Source organism: Heptranchias perlo, chromosome 4 (assembly GCF_035084215.1).
Source record: "Heptranchias perlo isolate sHepPer1 chromosome 4, sHepPer1.hap1, whole genome shotgun sequence".
In the NCBI taxonomy this organism is placed as follows: Eukaryota; Metazoa; Chordata; class Chondrichthyes; order Hexanchiformes; family Hexanchidae; genus Heptranchias; species Heptranchias perlo.
The window spans coordinates 76,187,905-76,206,627 of record NC_090328.1 but is presented as its reverse complement, the minus strand read 5'-3'; the positions used below and the strand labels follow the sequence as shown (position 1 = coordinate 76,206,627).

General features: G+C 41.1%; 1 protein-coding gene across 9 annotated transcripts in view; it reads left to right on the top strand.

Moving 5' to 3' along the window:
* The window catches only part of agtpbp1 (ATP/GTP binding carboxypeptidase 1), a 399,257-nt gene that overhangs the window by 183,067 nt on the left and 197,467 nt on the right, over nt 1-18,723 (top strand). For all 9 annotated transcript variants that reach the window (XM_067983168.1, XM_067983161.1, XM_067983160.1 and 6 more), the window contains 3 exons: nt 9,718-9,805; nt 14,589-14,733; nt 17,406-17,559. In XM_067983168.1, coding sequence (XP_067839269.1) covers nt 9,718-9,805; nt 14,589-14,733; nt 17,406-17,559 — 387 coding nt within the window. The remainder of the gene's footprint in view (nt 1-9,717; nt 9,806-14,588; nt 14,734-17,405; nt 17,560-18,723) is intronic.

Sequence of the window (18,723 nt, the reverse complement as noted above, 5' to 3'; positions counted from 1 at the left end):
GGGGGGGCTCCGAATATCGGGGATTCCCGGGGCGGTTCCGGAGCCCGGCTCCAACCCACCCACTTCCGGGTTCCCCAGTGACGCGCTTAGGTGCACAGGCAGCTCCCGCGTGCGGGACTCCCACTGGCAATTAAAGCCAGCGGGATCCCACTTAAGGCAATTAATGTGATAGTTCAGGTCGTTAGCAGACCTGATTTGTAGGATATTTTAGGAGGGGTGGGATTTTCAACTGAACTGAGAGTGTTTCCCCGGTGTTGCGGCCACCAGCCTGTGGCAGCTGCAAAGGTCCATTTGACAGGTCGGGGGGGGGGGGTGGGGTGGAGACCCTCCCCCATTGCAGGAGGCTACTCTGTCACTTTGGACAAAGTTTGGCCTCCACCACCCTCCTTCTGACAATAACATTCACAAACTTGCAACCACAACCCCGGTGTCCAGACACATTTACCTACCTTGCGGACCCCTTCAAATGTACATCTTCCGGATCGGGGCCGCCATAGTTGCAGTCATGACCTCCTCGCAGGACGAACAGCCTCACCGGCCACACCGTCCACCTCAGACACGTGGAGCTCCACAACACAGTGCTGTGACGCATCCACCTGCACAGCAGGAGGGAAGGCAACCGCAGAGAGAGATGCGTCGCAGAAGGCACTACTCTCGTCACAGGGTGTACAGACCAAGGCTCAGCTTCCTGGACCTCTCTGTGCAGCAGTGCACACGGAGGCTCAGAGTCACTCGACATGTAGTCGTGGACATCTGCAGCCTCCTTCATGCCAAGCTGGCCATAGCACCATCTTCTTACCTGTCGCTGTCAAAGTCACCACTGCCCTCAACAACTTCTCCTCCGCATCCTTCCAGGGTGCCACCGGGGACATCGCTGGCGTCTCTCAGTCGTCTGCACAAAAGAGCCCTGCAAATACACCTACACCCACTCTGCAATGACACAATGGGTGGCATCAGTTGTGGGTCTTCATGGTGATCCTCAGGAAAGGGCATTATTGCACAAACCAGACAAGATTTGCAAAGACGTGGCAGTAGTGGTGACAATATAATATGTAATGTGAGTTGATCAGAAATCAAATATAAGTAAAAACCATGACAAACCCTCAAACACCCTTGTGCATCCCCTTCATGCTCACGACACGTTTGCCTTTCGCTTCCTACTGCACATATGTGATGCATGCCCTGTGGCTGCAGCACACGTCGTGGCAGGTTGGGTGAGGCTGACTGTGAAAGAGATGCATGAGAGGGTGAGTATGAGATAGAGCCATGAGATTGTATGATTGGTAGTGGTGGGTGGGATGAGTTACTGGCGAGGTGAGTAAGTGCAGGTAAGATGAGCATGAGCTTTGAGTGGGTGTGAGGAGTAATGTGATAGAATAGTGTTGGCAGTGCAGAAGGAGATGTGGGGTGGGGGCAGTGATGTGGCAGATGGAGTGTAGGGGAATGAGTAAGTGTACTCACTTCGGCTGACCTACTTAGGTCATTGAAGCGCCTCCTGCATTGTATGCAGGTGCGTGGTATGTTGGTGGTGCTGGTGACCTCCTCTGCCACCTCGAGTCAGGCCTTCGTGGTGGCAGAGGCAGGCCGCTTCCTCCCGCCCGCTGGGGGGAAGATCTCCCTCCTCCTCCTCCTCCTCACCCCATCCAATGATACCTGGAGTGAGGCATCATTAAACCTGGGAGCAGCCTTCCCCCTGGGATGCTCCATGCTGTAATTTTTCCTATTTTCTGCAGCATCAGTCAGTGGAGGACTGCCCCTTTAAATAGGGCTCCTCCAGCTGACAGCCTATGATGCGGGTGCGCAGTCCGCCTGCTGCGCAACTTTCCAGCGCGAAACCCTAAAATTCTGATTGGTAGGGACTGAAATCTGCAAGATAACTTGTTTTCATGAATTTTAAAATGTATACAGGATGACCATAATATATTATTCTTTCTATTTAAATTAGTTAAGCAGCAAAAAATAAAACAATTCTGTCTTCATGTCACCTCTGGTTCTTTTGCCAACCACCTTAAATCTGTGTCCTCTGGTTACCGACCCTTCTGCCACTGGAAACAGTTTCTCTTTATTTACTGTATCAAAACTGTTCATGATTTTGAACACCTCTATCAAATCTCCTCTCAATTTTCTCTGCTCTAAGGAGAACAACCCCAGCTTCTCCAGTCTCTCCACATAACTGAAGTCCCTCATCCCTGGGACCATTCTAGTAAATCTCTTCTGCACTCTCTCCAAGACCTTGACATCCTTCCTGAAGTGTGGTACCCACAATTGAACACAGTACTCCAATTGAGGCCTAACCAGTGTTTTATTAAGGTTTAGCATAACTTCCTTGCTTTTGCATTCTATGTTTCTATTTATAAAGCCAAGGATCCCCAACTTATCCTACCACTTTCAAAGATTTGTGTACATACATCACCAGGTCTCTCTGTTCCGACACCCACTTTAAAATTGTACCATTTAGTTTATATTGCCTCTCCTCATTTTTCCTCCCAAAATGTATCACTTCACACTTCCTTGCATTAAATTTCATCTGCCACATGTCTGCCTATTTCACCAGTCTGTCTGTGTCCTCCTGAAGTCTGTTCCTACCCTCATTGTTTACTACATTTCCAAGTTTCATGTCATCAGCAAACTTTGAAATTATGCCCTGTGTCCCCAAGCCCGGGTCATTAAAATATATCAAAAAGAGCAGTGGTCCTAATACCGACCCCTGGAGAACACCACTGTAAACTTCCCTCCAGTCTGAAAAATAACCGTTCACCACTACTCTCTGCTTTCTGTCCCTCAGCCAATTTTGTATTTATGCTGCCACTGTGTCTTTCATCCCATGGGCTTTAATTTTGCTAACAAGTCTATTATGTGATACATTATCAAATGCCTTTTGAAAGTCCATATGCACAACATCAACCGCACTACTCTCATCAACCCTCTCTGTTACTTCATCAAAGAACTCAATTAAGTTAGTGAAACACGATTTTCCTTTAACGAATCCGAGCTGACTTTCATTTATTAGCTGATACTTTTTCAAGTGCCTATTAATTTTGTTCCGGATTATTGTCTCAAAGTTTCCCACCACCAACGTTAGGCTGACTGGCCTATAGTTGCTGGGTTAATCCCCTTTTTTGAACAGGGGTATAACATTTGCAATCTCTGGTACCACCCTCGTATCTAAGGAGGATTGGAGGATTGTGGCCAGAGTCTCTGCAATTTCCATCTTTACTTCCCTCAGTAACCTAGGATGCATCCCATCGGGACCAGGTGACTTTTCTACTTTGAGTACTGCCAATCTTTTAAGTACCTCCTCTTTATCTATTTTTATCCTATCCAGTATCGCTGCTACTTCCTCCTTTACTACTACAGTGTCAGCATTCTCTTCTCTAGTGAAGACAGATGCAAAGTATTCACTTATGACCTCAGCCATGCCCTCTGCCTCCACAAGATGATCTTTTTTGTCCCTAATCGGTCCCACCCTTCCTTTGACTACCCGTTTACTATTCATATGTTTATAAAAGACTTTTGGATTCCCTTTTATGTTGGCTGCTAATCTATTCTCATACTCTCTCTTTGCCCCTGTTATTCACATTTTTAGATCTCTCTACTTTCTGTATTCAGCTTTGTTCTCTACTGTATTATGAACCTTACATTTGTCATAAATCTCCTTTTTCTGCTTCATTTTAATCTCTATATCTTTAGTCATCCAGGGAGTTCTAGCTTTGGATACCCTTCCTTTCCCCCTTGTGGGAATGTGTCTACTCTGTCCCCGAACTATCTCCTCTTTGAAGACCTCCCATTGTTCAATTACTGTTTTGCCTACCAATTTTTGATTCCAATCCACCTGGGCCAGATCCCTTTTCAACTCACTGAAATTAGTCCTCCTCCAGTTAAGTATTTTTACGCTTGATTATTCCTTGTCCTTTTCCATAACTATTCTAAACCTGATGATATGATGATCACTGTTCCCCAAATGCTCCCCCAATGAAACATGCTCCACTTGCCCCACTTCATTCCCCAGAACTAGATCCAGCCACAGCCTCCTTCCTGGTTGGGCTGGAAACACACTGTTCAAGAAAGTTCTCTTGGACACATTTCAGGAATTCCTCCCCCTCTTTGCCCTTTACACTGTTACTATCCCAGTCTATATTAGGATAATTGAAGTCCTATTACTACTCCATAGTTCTTGCATCTTCCTGTTATTTACCTGCAAATTTGCTCCTCTATCTCCTTCCCACTATTTGGTGGCCTATGATATACACCCAGTAGCGTAATAGCTCCTCTATTGTTCCTTAATTCTAAACAAATAGATTCTGTCTTTGACCCCTCAACTACATCATCCCTTTCCAGTGCTATAGTAATTTCTTTGATCAATACTGTCACCCCCCCCCCCAACTTTTTCCCTTCCCGATCTTTCCTGAATACCTTGTAGCCAGGAATATTAAGTTTCCAATCCTCCCCTTCTTTGAACCGGATCTGAAATATTGAGCCGGAAATTGCTTAAAAAAGAACAGTAAGCTCAACAGCGCTCACCGTTGTTAGTGGCGAAATAGAGGATTAAGTTCGCACATGTGCAGTCAAATGTGGAAATCTGGAACTTGCTCCTGGATTGCCGGCGATATGACTGCTTCGCATCAAAGGTATATCGCCGGCTGGAATTAACAGAATCAACGGACCAGCGTCAATTTGCTCTTCTGCCCAGCTGGAAAGTAACTAATATCTCCACAAAACAGATATGCTTAAAAATACCAGGTCTAAACCAAGTTTTAACAGTGGTAAGCCTTAATGACTGCCAAACAACTAAAAAAAATTAACTTTAAAAAAATGTAGGGTCTCATTACTTCTTAGTTTTTGGTCATTAAAATATTTTTTAAAAAATTAACCTTTTTTTTTACTTTTTCCTTCAGGCTCTTTTACTTAATTCGATTATTTCTTACCCTCTCTTTTTTCGCTGTGTATAACTGTTTTTACAATAATTTTAATGTCGTACTTTTCACTTCCTGGATTTTACATTCCAGCTCGCAGAAACAGTTTTGCAGCGTGTCAAAAATGCTGCAATCTGATTGGTCGAGGGGAGAGAGCGATCCTCTCACTTCTCCCATGGGTCGTCTTTGCTTCCTATTGGAGAAAGTTTGTGGGTTAGTATAAATCTATGGAATGGCGAGCACTGTTGGTTCATCGCTTGGAGCAATTTCTGGGCCAATACATTTTTATTAATGTCCAGAATATGAAAAAAAATCTTTTCAACAGCTGTAATTTCATGAAGCTGAAGTGACTTTGACAAATCAGAATATAATTAGCTTCCATTCATTCGGTTCATTGCCCTGTTTTAAATTGTCTAGATGTGCTATTAGCTACTGCTGACCAGGAATATCTGTGGCAGTTTCAAGTACTATTGAATGCTTATGAGATCTTAAACCATTTTCCTGTGGGTTTGAAACTATTTGTAGAAGGTTAAATCACCTCCTAGATGCGGGATGCTTTCATTTGCCTTTGAATAGTTAGTGGTGCCATATACTGTAAATACCGATTTGTCTTAACACTGTTTGCAGTCTTTTGTTTGAGAGATTTTTGTTCATTAAAAAGACCTTGGAAGTCATTGCTTTGACTCAGAATCTGGCAGAATCTAATCAGTTGGTCTCTTTAGGTCCTTTTAGGTTTGAAATGGCAGTTAGACAATAGAGCTGCTGCTGTGCCATGTCTCTCAATGTGTGAGTCTCGCACTGCTGGCAGCAACACCACAGTAAACTTGTCAGATCTGGGAAGACCAGTTTAAAAAAAGACACCCTTGTCATCTTCGAATAGCAGCTTGGGACTCATAACGTCTGAAGGACATGCAGGTCAGGACTTCTGACATTGCTGCACAAGGAGTATCTCCCTAGATTATGGGCTTAAGTTCTACAATGGGACTTGAACCCACAACCTTCTGACACAGGCAAAGGTGCTGCCAGCTGAGCAAAATTGGGACATCCAGGCCAGGTTTGGTGTGATGTTAATGGGACCAGGCTGTCGTGCATTTTGCATTGGTGACAATGGCATCTGAACGTGCCTGGTGTCATTGTGATGGTGCTGGGCAGGACCGTACCTGGTACCATTATGATGGCAGTGATGGCAGACTTAAGTCTGCTCTCTGTGATGGCAGTGGAGCTGGATTGGTTTTGCTGTTATGATAGCTCATCACATACATAGACAGCCTACCTGATGCTGCATGCCAAATATAAGGGCCATCTCTAAAATGCTACTGGCAAATGCAGGTGAACAATGCCATGGGAGATCCAGTATATATTATAGGCTAAATTTTATGAGGCTCTGCTTGTGGCGAAGAGCCTTGCTGTAGGAGATGCAGATTGGAAAATAGGGCACCCGACCTTGCATGCCCTAATTGCTGCATGCTCTATTTTGCAACGTGATTTTTGGGGTCAGAAGGAAACTGCATTTCAGACAAGCGTGAGCCTCATTTCTGGTCGTTATTGATTTAAATCAGACCCCATGAAGAATTTCAAGACTTTACACAAAGCTGAAATTATAGGTATTCCTTTTGCAGTCCAGATCAGGTTACATGATTTTAAATGAGGATGAGCAGTTCTTGAGGGGCCAACAAATGGCACTGCTTTGTCAGAGGTGCTGTCTTTTGGATGAGATGTTGAATCAAGGCCCAGTCTGCTTGCCGAGGTAGATTTAAGATCTAATATCGCTATTCGAAGATCATCAAGGAGTTTCCTCAGTGTGCTAGCCAACATTCCTTCTTCAACCAACGCTGCTAAAAAACAGATTAAACGATTAATCATTCGTTTGCTATTTGCAAATTGCCTACATACCATAATTGCACTTCAAAAGTAATCCATTATTGTGAAGTATTCTGGGATGAGCTGGGGATGAGAAAGGCACGATATAAATGCAAGCTCATTTTTTAAATTGTAAATGATTTATTGTAGCCTGACTCTTTGATCAAGCTTTTGGTCACCATTCATAATCTTTCTCTCTTTGGCACTGCGTCCATCCTTTTCTTTACACATGTATGAAATGCTTTGGGATGTTTTTCTATGTTAAAAATGCTATATAAATGTTTGTTGTTGTTAACTTGAGTTTAATATCTGCAATTCCAAAGTAAGTGTGATGTATAGCGCAAGATTGCATTTAAATTTGAAAGCATAGTATTGCCAGTGAGGGTAATCGTTAATATATCCGGTCGCCTAACTCTGCAAAGATAGATTATCTTTAAAAGTAGATTCCAGATTTTAGGGGATAAAGTCTAGTTGCAGGAACTATTGCCAAACATTTGAGGGAGGAAATAGTGAAATTGTTGAGGGAGAAAATGGTACTGTACTATAAAATCTAAAATTGTAACAAGTTCCAAAATCTGATGGTATAAATGAGCCAAATAGTGTGTACTTAACTGTCAGTGTATCTGCAACCTCAGTCCCTTAATCAACCTTAAGTGTTGCACCACCATTGGCAGTTATCTGCTCTCACCATCATTAATTTTTTAAACACATAATGACTATATGCATTCATATAGGCTGCATGTGATATCTATGTGTATGCACTTGCTCATTTTAAAAAAAGAACATAAGAATATAAGAAATAGGAGCAGGAGTAGGCCATACGGCCTCTCGAGCCTGCTCCACCGTTCAATAAGATCATGGCTGATCTTCTATCTGAACTCCTCTTTCCTGCCCTATCTCTATATCCCTTGATTCCCTTACTGTCCAAAAATCTATCGATCTCTTTCGTGAATATACTCAACGACCGAGCATCCACAGCCCTCTGGGGTAGAGAATTCCAAAGATTCACAAGCCTCTGAGTGAAGAAATTTTTCCTCATCTCGGTCTTAAATGGCTGACCTTTTATCTTGAGACTATGACCCCTAGCTCTAGATTCTCCAGCCAGGGGAAACAGCCTCTCAGCATCTATCCTGTCAAGCCCTCTAAGAATTTTATAGGTTTCAATGAGATCACCTCATTCTTCTAAACTCCAGAGAGTATAGGCCCATTTTACACAATCTCTCCTCATAGGACAACACACTCATCCCAGGAATCAATCTAGTGAACCCTCATTGCATCCCCTCTAAGGCAAGTATATCCTAAGGAGACCAAAACTTTACACAGTACTCCAGATTTGGCCTCACCAGAGCCTTATATAATTGCAGCAAGACCTCCTTATTCTTATACTCCAACCCCCTTGCAATAAAGGCTAACATACGATTTGCCTTCCTAATTGCTTATTGTACCTGTTAACTTTCTGTGATTCGTGTGCAAGGACACCCAAATCCCTCTGAATACCTACATTTCTTAGTCTCTCACCTTTTAAAAAATGTTCTGCTTTTCTATTCTTCCTGCCAAAGTGGAGAATTTCACATTTCCCCACGTTATGCCACCTTCTCACCCACTCACTTAACCTGTCTATATCCTTTTGCAGCCTCATTGCGTCCTTCTCACTGCTTATTTTTCCACTTAGCTTTGTATTGTCAGCAAACTTGGGCACATTACACTCTGTCCCTTCATCTAAGTCATTAATATATATTGTAAACTGCTGAGGCCCAAACACTGATCCTTGCGGCACCCCACTAGTTACAACCTGCCAACCCGAAAATGACCCATTTATTCCTACTCTCTACAATCTCCATTTCATGCTAATATACTACCCATATAATACATGAGCCCTAATCTTGTGTAACAACCTCTGGTGTGGCACCTTATCTACCCTGCAGTATAAAGAAGGTTCACTCGGTTAATCCCGGGGATGAGGGGGCGGACATATGAGGAGAGGTTGAGTAGATTGGGACTCTACTCATTGGAGTTCAGAAGAATGAGAGGCAATCTTATTGAAACATACAAGATTGTGAAGGGGCTTGATCGGGTGGATGCGGTAAGGATGTTCCCAAGGATGGGTGAAACTAGAACTAGGGGGCATAATCTTAGAATAAGGGGCTGCTCTTTCAAAACTGAGATGAGGAGAAACTTCTTCACTCAGAGGGTAGTAGGTCTGTGGAATTTGCTGCCCCAGGAAGCTGTGGAAGCTACATCATTAAATAAATTTAAAACAGAAATAGACAGTTTCCTGGAAGTAAAGGGAATTAGGGGTTACGGGGAGCGGGCAGGAAATTGGACATGAATTTAGATTTGTGGTTGGGATCAGATCAGCCATGATCTTATTGAATGGCGGAGCAGGCTCGAGGGGCCGATTGGCCTACTCCTGCTCCTATTTCTTATGTTCTTACACCCTCAAAAAAACTCTAATAGATTTGTCAAACATCATTTCTCTTCCATAAAAAAGTGTTGACTCTGCCTAATCATATTATGATTTTCTAACTGCCCTGTTACTATGTTCTTAATAATACGTTCTAGCATTTTCCCTACTACTGATGTCAGGCCATCTGACCAATGGTTCTCTGTTTTCTCTTTCCCTCCTTTCTTGAATAGCGGGGTTACATTTGCTACCTTCCAATCCATGGGGACCATTCTAGAATCTTTATTTTGTAAAGATAAGGAGTATTGTATTTTCTGGCAGTACATTCAATCAGTACACTGAATTTGATTGCAGATTACAGCCCTGTCTCTCAGTATAATTAAGGCTTTAATAACATGGTGAATGAATAGAAAGTAGAGGATACATCTCACACTGTTAAAGCTGTGCAATGTGCCTGAGGGGCTATGAAATTTACACTTTACTTTTGAATCTTTATTCACATGAACACTAGAATCTTAAACACTTATAATTTTTTTTAAGGTATGCATCCTATAATGTATTCTGTCCAGGAGGCCATGCTTGGAAGGCCACAGTGGATTCGAACTGGAGCAGATATCTGTTATTACAAGTAAGTACTGTGTATATATTAGTTCCTCTGCCATGTTCCTTCCTACATTAAGTTTTATAAGACCCTCTATAAACCTGAGACTGCTGCCTCACCACATAGTATTTATGATTATTATGCTTAGCTGCTGCTCTTCAAACTGAATAACAGTTGCTAAGCTTGTATTGCTGTGAAAGGAAAATAGTTTGAATAAGAACATAAGAAATAGGAGCAGGTGTAGGCCATCTGGCCCCTCGAGCCTGCTCCACCATTCAACAAGATCATGGCTATATAATTGCAGTAAGACATCATTACTCCTGTACTCAAATCCTCTTGTAATAAAGGCCAACATACCATTTGCCTTAATTGCTTGCTGCACCTGCATGTTAGCTTTCAGTGACTCATGTACAAGGACACCCAGGTCCCTTTGAACATCAAAATTTCCCAATCTCTCACCATTTAAAAAAATACTCTGCATTTCTGTTTTACCTACCAAAGTGGATAACTTCACATTTTTCGACATTATATTCCATCTGCCACGTTCTTGTCTCTTGATGTAGAGGGAACTTATGCCGGCCATACATAAACACCAATACACCAAGGATATGAAATGGTTAAATTTATAATATCGGATCCTGAGAGTCCAGCTCTCAGCTGTGATCCTAGTTCAGACCCAGAGACAACTACACCAGACCACAATGTCTTGTAAAACAACACATATTTATTTAGTCTCAACAAATTTATTAATCAAATCTCATTTACTTGGTTAGCATGAATATCATAATACTTAATCAGCACTCTCTGTCCCCTATTTCGCCCCAGGACAATATCTTCGGCCAGTAACTCTTCTGCCAGCGGTGTTGGGAAACACCCTAGATTAGGATGTAAATTCCCTTCGGTGATCCAGCTGCTAGCAGTGTTGGGGGACTCCCTATCTGGTGTGATGTGAGTCCCACAACAATCCTAAAGGTCACTCTTTTTACAAGTCACTCTTCCTTTGATTTCAGTTTGTTCCATGAACACCTGCAGGCTTAACTGCCATTTCGTGTCCCATTCATTGATAACGCCTATCTAGATTAGCAGATTAATGTTATCTACTCTTCCTTAGGGAAGATCCAATTCTCACATTTTCAACAATTAGGCTTATTTTAACTCAGACATTCAGGAGGATCTGAAATAAAAACCAGAAAATGTTGGAACTACTCAGCAGCTCAGACAGCATCTGTGGAAAGATAGAGTTAATATTTCAGGTCGATGACCTTTCATCAGGAAGGATCTGTCTCCCTTGTTATTTGCTTCAAGGTATCTTTAATTAAATTTATGTTGTTCCAATGTTAATTGGTTATTTTCTTCCAAGGCAAGCTCGCCCTCAACCTCCCTGTGAGTTTCATGAAGTTGCTGCATATTAATTGCCCATTAAACTCGCCGCATTTGCATATTAATTGCCCATTAAACGCGCTGCAGAAAGCTAGGACTAGCACTTAACAGTGTATATACCTTTTAATGAGGAGATTTATGTTTTTGCAGTGCCAATTAACCTCTCCAGCCCAGAAAGGAAATAATATAAAACTCTGCAGTCTCATTCCTACAAGTAGTAAATTGTTGTTGGAGATTTTTAAAATGTAAATTTTAAAAAAATTCTTACTTTTCCTTTCCTTCTCTCTTAATCCAATCTTTCTTTCCCTCTCTTTATTTAACTTTCATTAACTCTAATTGATTTAACTCTAATTTACCCTCCTTCTCCATTGTTTCTTTCTCTATCCTTAACTCTAATTAGTTATGGAGATACACTATTGGTCCCGTCGTTCAGTAAGGTCCCAGATGCCCCGTTGTCCTTGCCGTTATCAGCTCGCACTTCCAGCAACTTACAGGGCAAAACATTTTCGAGCTGAAGGGTGAGGGAGAAAGTCTGTCTAACTGGGCACACCGCAAGATGCCACGGTCTAGCAAATTCTGGGCCTATAAATCACAATTTTTTTTTAAGTAGCTATTACACTGTAAGTCCATATGTAAACATCAGATCTCAACCCTGTAACACAGAATGACAGGTGGAAGGAGGAATACTGCTTGAAGATATTTAATGTGCTAAGAAGAAATCATTGTAGAGATCCATGCACTTAATTTAACAAATGTACACCTAAATGGGACACTGAAAGCAAATGGTGTAAATTCAGATGAAATAGCTGGTGCAAACTGGATTTGAGAGTGCTGTAATGCAGTTAGCTTGCCCAAGACAATTAAATTGAATGCATTTACTTACCAGTGAGGTGTAAATTGCAGTAGTGTAAAATCATTAAAGTATTCTATTGCACGATGTTTGCGCAATGTTTATCAGTGTTACTTTAAAAATATACAAAACTGGTTTGAAATCCAGAGCTTGTGTTCAAGATGAAAAGGTCCTGTAGTCAAACCATAATATTGAACGCCATATATTTTGAAAAAAATTATACTATATTTTTACTGTAACTTTAGCCTTATGTTAACAGTAATAAATTAGAAGAGGTAGTCACCTCAAATAACCTCAGGCACATCTGAAGCAAGTCTTCTACTCCTTCATGATTAAATTGATTAAAAATGTTGCCTTTCGCACCTTAATCCAATTTGTTCTTATTAGTGTCCGCTTGGACTCAGTAGCTTCTGCTTTAGCTGGCGTGTACTCAATGTCCTAGGGTGTTGGTTATAGAATGGTGAAAGCAAGTGGAATTGTTGAAACCCTGCTAGACACAGAAAACCTTCTCTAGTCCTCTGACTCAGAAATGAAGAAAAATAAAGGATTCCTTTGTTTCTCATGTCAAATGTTATTTGTTAATTATAAGGCCTGTCTTATTTGATTACTTGGAAGAACGAGGAGAGGCAGTATAAACTAAATGGTACAATTCTAAAGGGGGTGCAAGAACAGAGAGAACTGGGGATATATGTGCACAAATCTTTGAAGATGACAGGACAGATTGAGAAAGTGGTTAAAAAAGCATACAGGATCCTGGACTTTATAAGTAGAGGCATAGAGTACAAAAGCAAGGAAGTTATGTTGAACCTTTATAAAACACAGGTTTGGCCATAACTGGAGTATTATGTCCAATTCTAGGCACCGCACTTCAGGAAAGATGTGAAGGCCTTAGAGAGGGTGCAGAAAAGATTTACTAGAATGGTTCCAGGGATGATGGACTTCAGTTATGTGGATAGACTGGAAAAGCTGAGGTTGTTCTTCTTAGAGCAAAGAAGGTTAAGAGGAGATTTGATAGAAGTGTTCAAAATCATGAAGGGTTTAGATAAAGTAACTAAAGAGAAATTGTTCCCATTGGCGGAAGGATCGAGAACCAAAGGACACAGATTTAAGATGATTGGCAAAAGAAACAAAGGCGATATGAGGAAAATCTTTTTTACGCAGCAAGTAGTTATGATCTGGAATGCGCTACCTGAAAGGGTGGTGGAAGCAGATTCAGTCATGGCTTTCAAAAAGGAATTGGATAAATACTTGAAGGGAAAAAATTTGCAGGGCTATGGGGAAAAAGTGGGGGAAAGGGACTAACTGGATTGCTCTTACGAAGATTCAGCATGGGATCGAAGTGCCGAATGGCCGCCTTCTATGCTGTAACCATTCTATGATTCTATCCCTTCCCCTGTAAGCACTGTTGCAACCCATACCTTATCTTGGACCTCATCTGCTGGGCTTCATAATTGTTCTCCCACCATCTATAGCATATTTTAAAAAAAAATGCATCTGGGTGTATCTCCTGTCTACAAAGCCTTCCTGTTGTCACATTTTTGTGCCAGCTTTTTCCATTATATGTGTCTTATGTCCACATTTATAATGGGAACTGCCTATGTAAATGTGTCACATTGTATTTACATCCATGCACCATTGGTGGTGCTGTAGCACAGCAGTTTTATATTTCCCAGCTTCTCAACCTGTACTGTTTCATCTAACTCTGTTTCCCAAATTGCTGTAAGTTTTGCTCTTTAACTACAAATAACAATATAATAAATAATAAATCAAAGTATTATATAAAAATAAGGGCAGAATATATGACTTTAATCTGAGGACTGAATTACTTCTGCATGTCTTGGTCCAATTATCCATCGCCCTCCATCCCCACTTAACTTGAGGGCTGTACTGTCTTGACTCCTAATGTGCAACAGCATGGGAGATTGACTAATATAGAATTAAAAAGCCTTGGTCACTTCCTCAGCACCAGTCAGGAGAGACCTGATCTATAGAGTTCATTGATCACTAAGAGATTCTGTAGAATTTTACAAGATATTCCATGGTTAGGTAATTTATTCCCTTATTTACGTTCTTATCCATGCGGATGCTGTGTGCAGTCTACAGCTTTCCTTTAAAGCACAACACCTCTTTGCTCTTTGGAAGTTTCTAACAAACACCAGCAGAGTTTCCAACTTATCTTGGTTATATTCCCCAAGTGCTTTAGCCAGCTTTCTAAAATGAACATAAATCCATTCTCAAGAAAAACAAGCAGCAAAGACTCCTTTATCTGTAGTTTCACAAGGCACAGAGAAATAAGCATTAACTAAAAGGAGAGGGCCATTCAGGTAATACAAGATACTGATTGGCAAATTGGAGCACCTTTGTGGCACCTATGGAGACTGTAACTTGACTGGTATGAGTGAGAGATCACTATTTGATACATTTCAGTTGAATCAGCCAGCGTAAATAATAAGGGCATGCTGTCCCACTAGAAAGAATGTTCAGTGACCTTGCTGCAACTAACGCTTTGAAAGGAATAACTTCAATGCTCAACTATGATTTTTTGAAAGATTTAAACACAATTATGCCTTTTCCTTGTAGGAATCATTTTTCCAGAAGTTCAATAGCAGCTGGGGGTCTAAAAGGAAAATCTTATTATACTCTGACATTTACCATGACCTTTCCTCACAAGGATGATGTGTGCTATTTTGCTTACCACTATCCATATACATATTCTACCTTACAGGTAATATGCACAATATACTGAACAATAATTGTTAATTGGAGAAATGTGAAAAGGAGCCATGAGTTGCATGTTATGCAGTGTGTGGTTGGCTCAACCTCATCCTCTTCATTATTTACCTTAATTTCTATTTAAGAAGCTATATCCTGTTTGTAATCTCAACTAGTGTTGAAAGTAATTTTTTTTGGAGTTACATAGATTTTCAGATTGCATGTACTTTAAGCATGTTTCATCATAGAGATTATGTTTTGAAGTATATTTTGTTAAAATATCATGTGCAGTTTTAAGAAACTTGGCTTTTAGATTTTTTTAAAGGTTTGAAGCCTTTTGAATATTGTCAAATCATTAAATGTACTCAAATTCTAATTTGATTTTTAAATTATGTTGGAGGTGGTAAAAGGAGGGAAGTAGATTTTTCATTTTATGCTACCTGGCTCAGTGGGTAGCCCTCTCGCCTCTGAGTCAGAAGGTTGTGGGTTCAAGTCCCACTCCAGGTACTTGAGCATATAGTCTAGGCTGACACTCCAGTGCAGTACTGAGGGAGTGCTGCACTGTCGGAGATGCCGTCTTTCGGATGAGATGTTAAACAGAGGCCTCGTCTGCCCTCTCAGGTGGACATAAAAGATCCTATGGCACTATTTCGAAGAAGAGCAGGGAGTTCTCCCCGGTGTCGTGGCTAATATTTACCCCTCAACCGACATCACTAAAACACATTATCTGGTCATTATCATATTGCTGTTTGTGGGAGCTTGCTGTGCACAAATTGGCTGCTGCGTTACCTACATTACAACTGTGACTACAATTCTAAAGTATTTAATTGGCTTTAAAGCGCTTTGAGACATCCTGAGGTCGTGAAAGGCGCTATATAAATGCAAGTATTTCATTCTTATTTATATTAACCTAGATTATGATTACAAATGGTTAAATAAATTAAGGTTGCACTGAATATTAGGTCACAATAACATTTTGAAGTAATTTCTATAAATAATGTGAATGACTATTCCCATTTTATTGAAAGTGTCATTTTTTTAAACAAACTTTTATAAAGCCTTCATAATCAGAATGATATTCTTTCTGAATAGTTTACTCAAACAAAAAAAAACCTTTTACTTCCTTTTAAGGTTTTTTTGGCAATTGTTACATACCCACAAAAGTAGTTATGTTGTTGTCTGAATAAACTTTCAATTCCAGTAGATTGACTGGTGCATTGTGTTAGACTGAAGGGCCTAGATATTACCCCCCGCCCCGGGCACGGAAGGCGGAAAAGGGACGGGGGCGCTAGTAAAAATGAAAAAAACAGAGAATGCGTCCTCGCCGTGCAAGCACCGTTTTTACGGCCGTTGGTATCAAGGCATCCTAGTGTGTCGCCGTGGAAAGGCGGGATGCTTAATTAACATATTTAAATTGGGCTCCCACAGTGTAATTGGGAGCCCTATTCAAATTTTACAGATGCCGCGTGGGTTTCCCAATCCTTGGAAACCCAGCAGTGAAAGGGAGGCGGGAGCTGCCGGCTCCACAAGTAATTGCCTTTTACAGCATCCTTGTGGGCCAGAAGGAGCAGGAATGCTCTCCCCAGCCCCTCAAGGAAGCGTTCAGCCTTCCCTCTGCTGGTCGCGGCCTCCCCTCCCCCTCTGCTGTGATCACCAACCTCCCCCTCCCCCTCCCCCTCCCCCCAAGGGTCCCCGGCTGTGGCCTCCTGCTGCTGGTTTTCCCACCCGGCAGCTGCTCAGGCTGTCAATTTGGCTGGTTGCCGGACGGGAAACGGAAGATATAAATGATAATGAGGTCCTGCTGTTAAATTCAGCAACACCTCCACATCCCTGGCTTTGCTGGATTCCTCGGGCGTTTCCGGCTTCCCCCGTATCCTCCCTGCCCCCCTGTAAATATTGGGCGGCCAACGTCTTTGCCTCCAAGTACTCTGGTTTACATCATATCTGGAAAATTGTTGATCAGGAATTTTTTCTATGGGAGTTGGAGACATAAACCCCGATCCTAGCACTCCATACTTCAGCATGTTGGTAACAGACCAACGCTTTATGTTATCAGACCGCTATAAATTCTCCTTTATGGGGCAATCTGAATGTACTTGGCATTAAATGAGGAAGATTTATCTATGGGTTGATTGATACGAGCCAAATAACTCCTCAGATAAATGATGTAGGAAATGGAATACTAGAAAAATATATATGGGCTTGCAGTAATTTAGGGAGAGCTTGGATTTACCATTGAATCTGATACTTTTTTACAGGCTTTTATGGCCTGCAAATCTGGGTTTCCTACGTTACGATAGTGCCTACACTTCAAAAGTAATTAATTGGCTGTAAAGCGTTTTGGGACATCCTAAGGTCGTGAAATGCGCTATATAAATGCAAGTTCTTTTTAATGAGCAATGTTTTTACAGTTGGTCATCCAACATAATCATGGATAAGACTTCTGCACCAAAGCAACCAAGACATGAATTTTACAGTACACATGGCCCCTTCTAAAATTTACTCAGGAGGTCTTTATGCTGGAGAATGGTAGAATTGTATTCTTCACACCTATCCACAACATCATCACTTCCCATTTTGATGAGTACAAAGTCACCAATAAGAATTGAAAATTCAGAATATAAACATAATGCAAAGGAATATCAGAATTCTAAGCATTTTATTTACTTTACTTTTTTAATAAAGATGCACATTCAAAAGCTGGAAGCACTACATGATCCTCAGCAGATTTATTTTCGACAAGATTCAATCTGTGAAACTTTAGGAGGTAACCCTTGCCCTGTACTGACCATTACTTCTATACCAGAGTCCAAATGCTGGGAGCACCTATACCAGTTCAGTAAGTAACTGACACATTTATCTGAGCTAATCATTGTAGTTCTTTCACTGGTACTGTAAATGCATTGTAAATCTGATCTCTGTCACTGTCTTGTAATTGTCTTTAAATCAACATGTGGGCAGTATTTTTTATCAGTGTAAGCTTTGTTATTCCTCCCCTACCTCCCAAAAAGGTGTTGGGCTACAATTCCACAGGCACTCTTCAGTATCTCAGCCAAGTGGCTATTCTTCTTTTCAAACCAGACAGTAATTGGCAACAAGCTGTTTGTTGTCCATAAAGGGGTATCGCAGCTGAGTCCAATCCTGGTCTCACTTGGGCATCCACATATTCCAGGAGTGATTAGTGGATAATAATCAGGAGTGGAAAACGTGGTTAATGTTTCCCTCCTTCAACCTAGCTACATTGAGGCCAACTGTAACAGCTCCATGGCTTCCTCAGCTGAGATCAACTGACTTGGCATAGATCAGGGATGGAACCTCCAACTTACCTGGGCTAAGTTCCACACTGGGTAGTGCATTTACCAACAGAGCCATCCTTTTATTACCAGCCTTAAGCAACACCTAGTTATTGTTTTTAAATTCAAGCCAAGTTCAGAGTTCTGAAGATAAATAATTTCTAATTGTATTTCAGATATTCTCCAGGTTACATTTATTTGCTTTTCTTTTTAGCAGGGATAGGATCCTAAAAGAAGGAAATAAATGTAACCCGGAGGATATTTGAAAAAAAGTTTGTAATTATTTATCTTCAGTTAAGAGAATGAGAACCTGCTCTCTGACCCATCAATATTGTTGTCTAACTGTGAGTTCACTAGGAGTAACACTTGTTTTGTTTTCTCCCTGTCTCCGAGGGTAAAAGAGTAATTAAGGACTGATTCTGTAGTGCAGTGTGCTGCTACACTATTGTACTACCCCATCAGGTCTGCCTTAGTAACTTACTCTTTCAATGATGCAATTAGGTTAAGTAGATTAGAAAGCTTTTTCAAAGAAAAATCAAAGTGATAAATTTACATTGTTGTAAGAAAAAATTCTTCTTTCTAAATCTGGTGCTTGAAAATTTATTTAATGGTGAACATGTATGCTGAGAAGATAAGGGATTTGTGTATGTGTAAGATTTAAATATTGCTCCCTATTTGTAAATGTTCTAAAAGCTTGGTTGAAAGGCTGA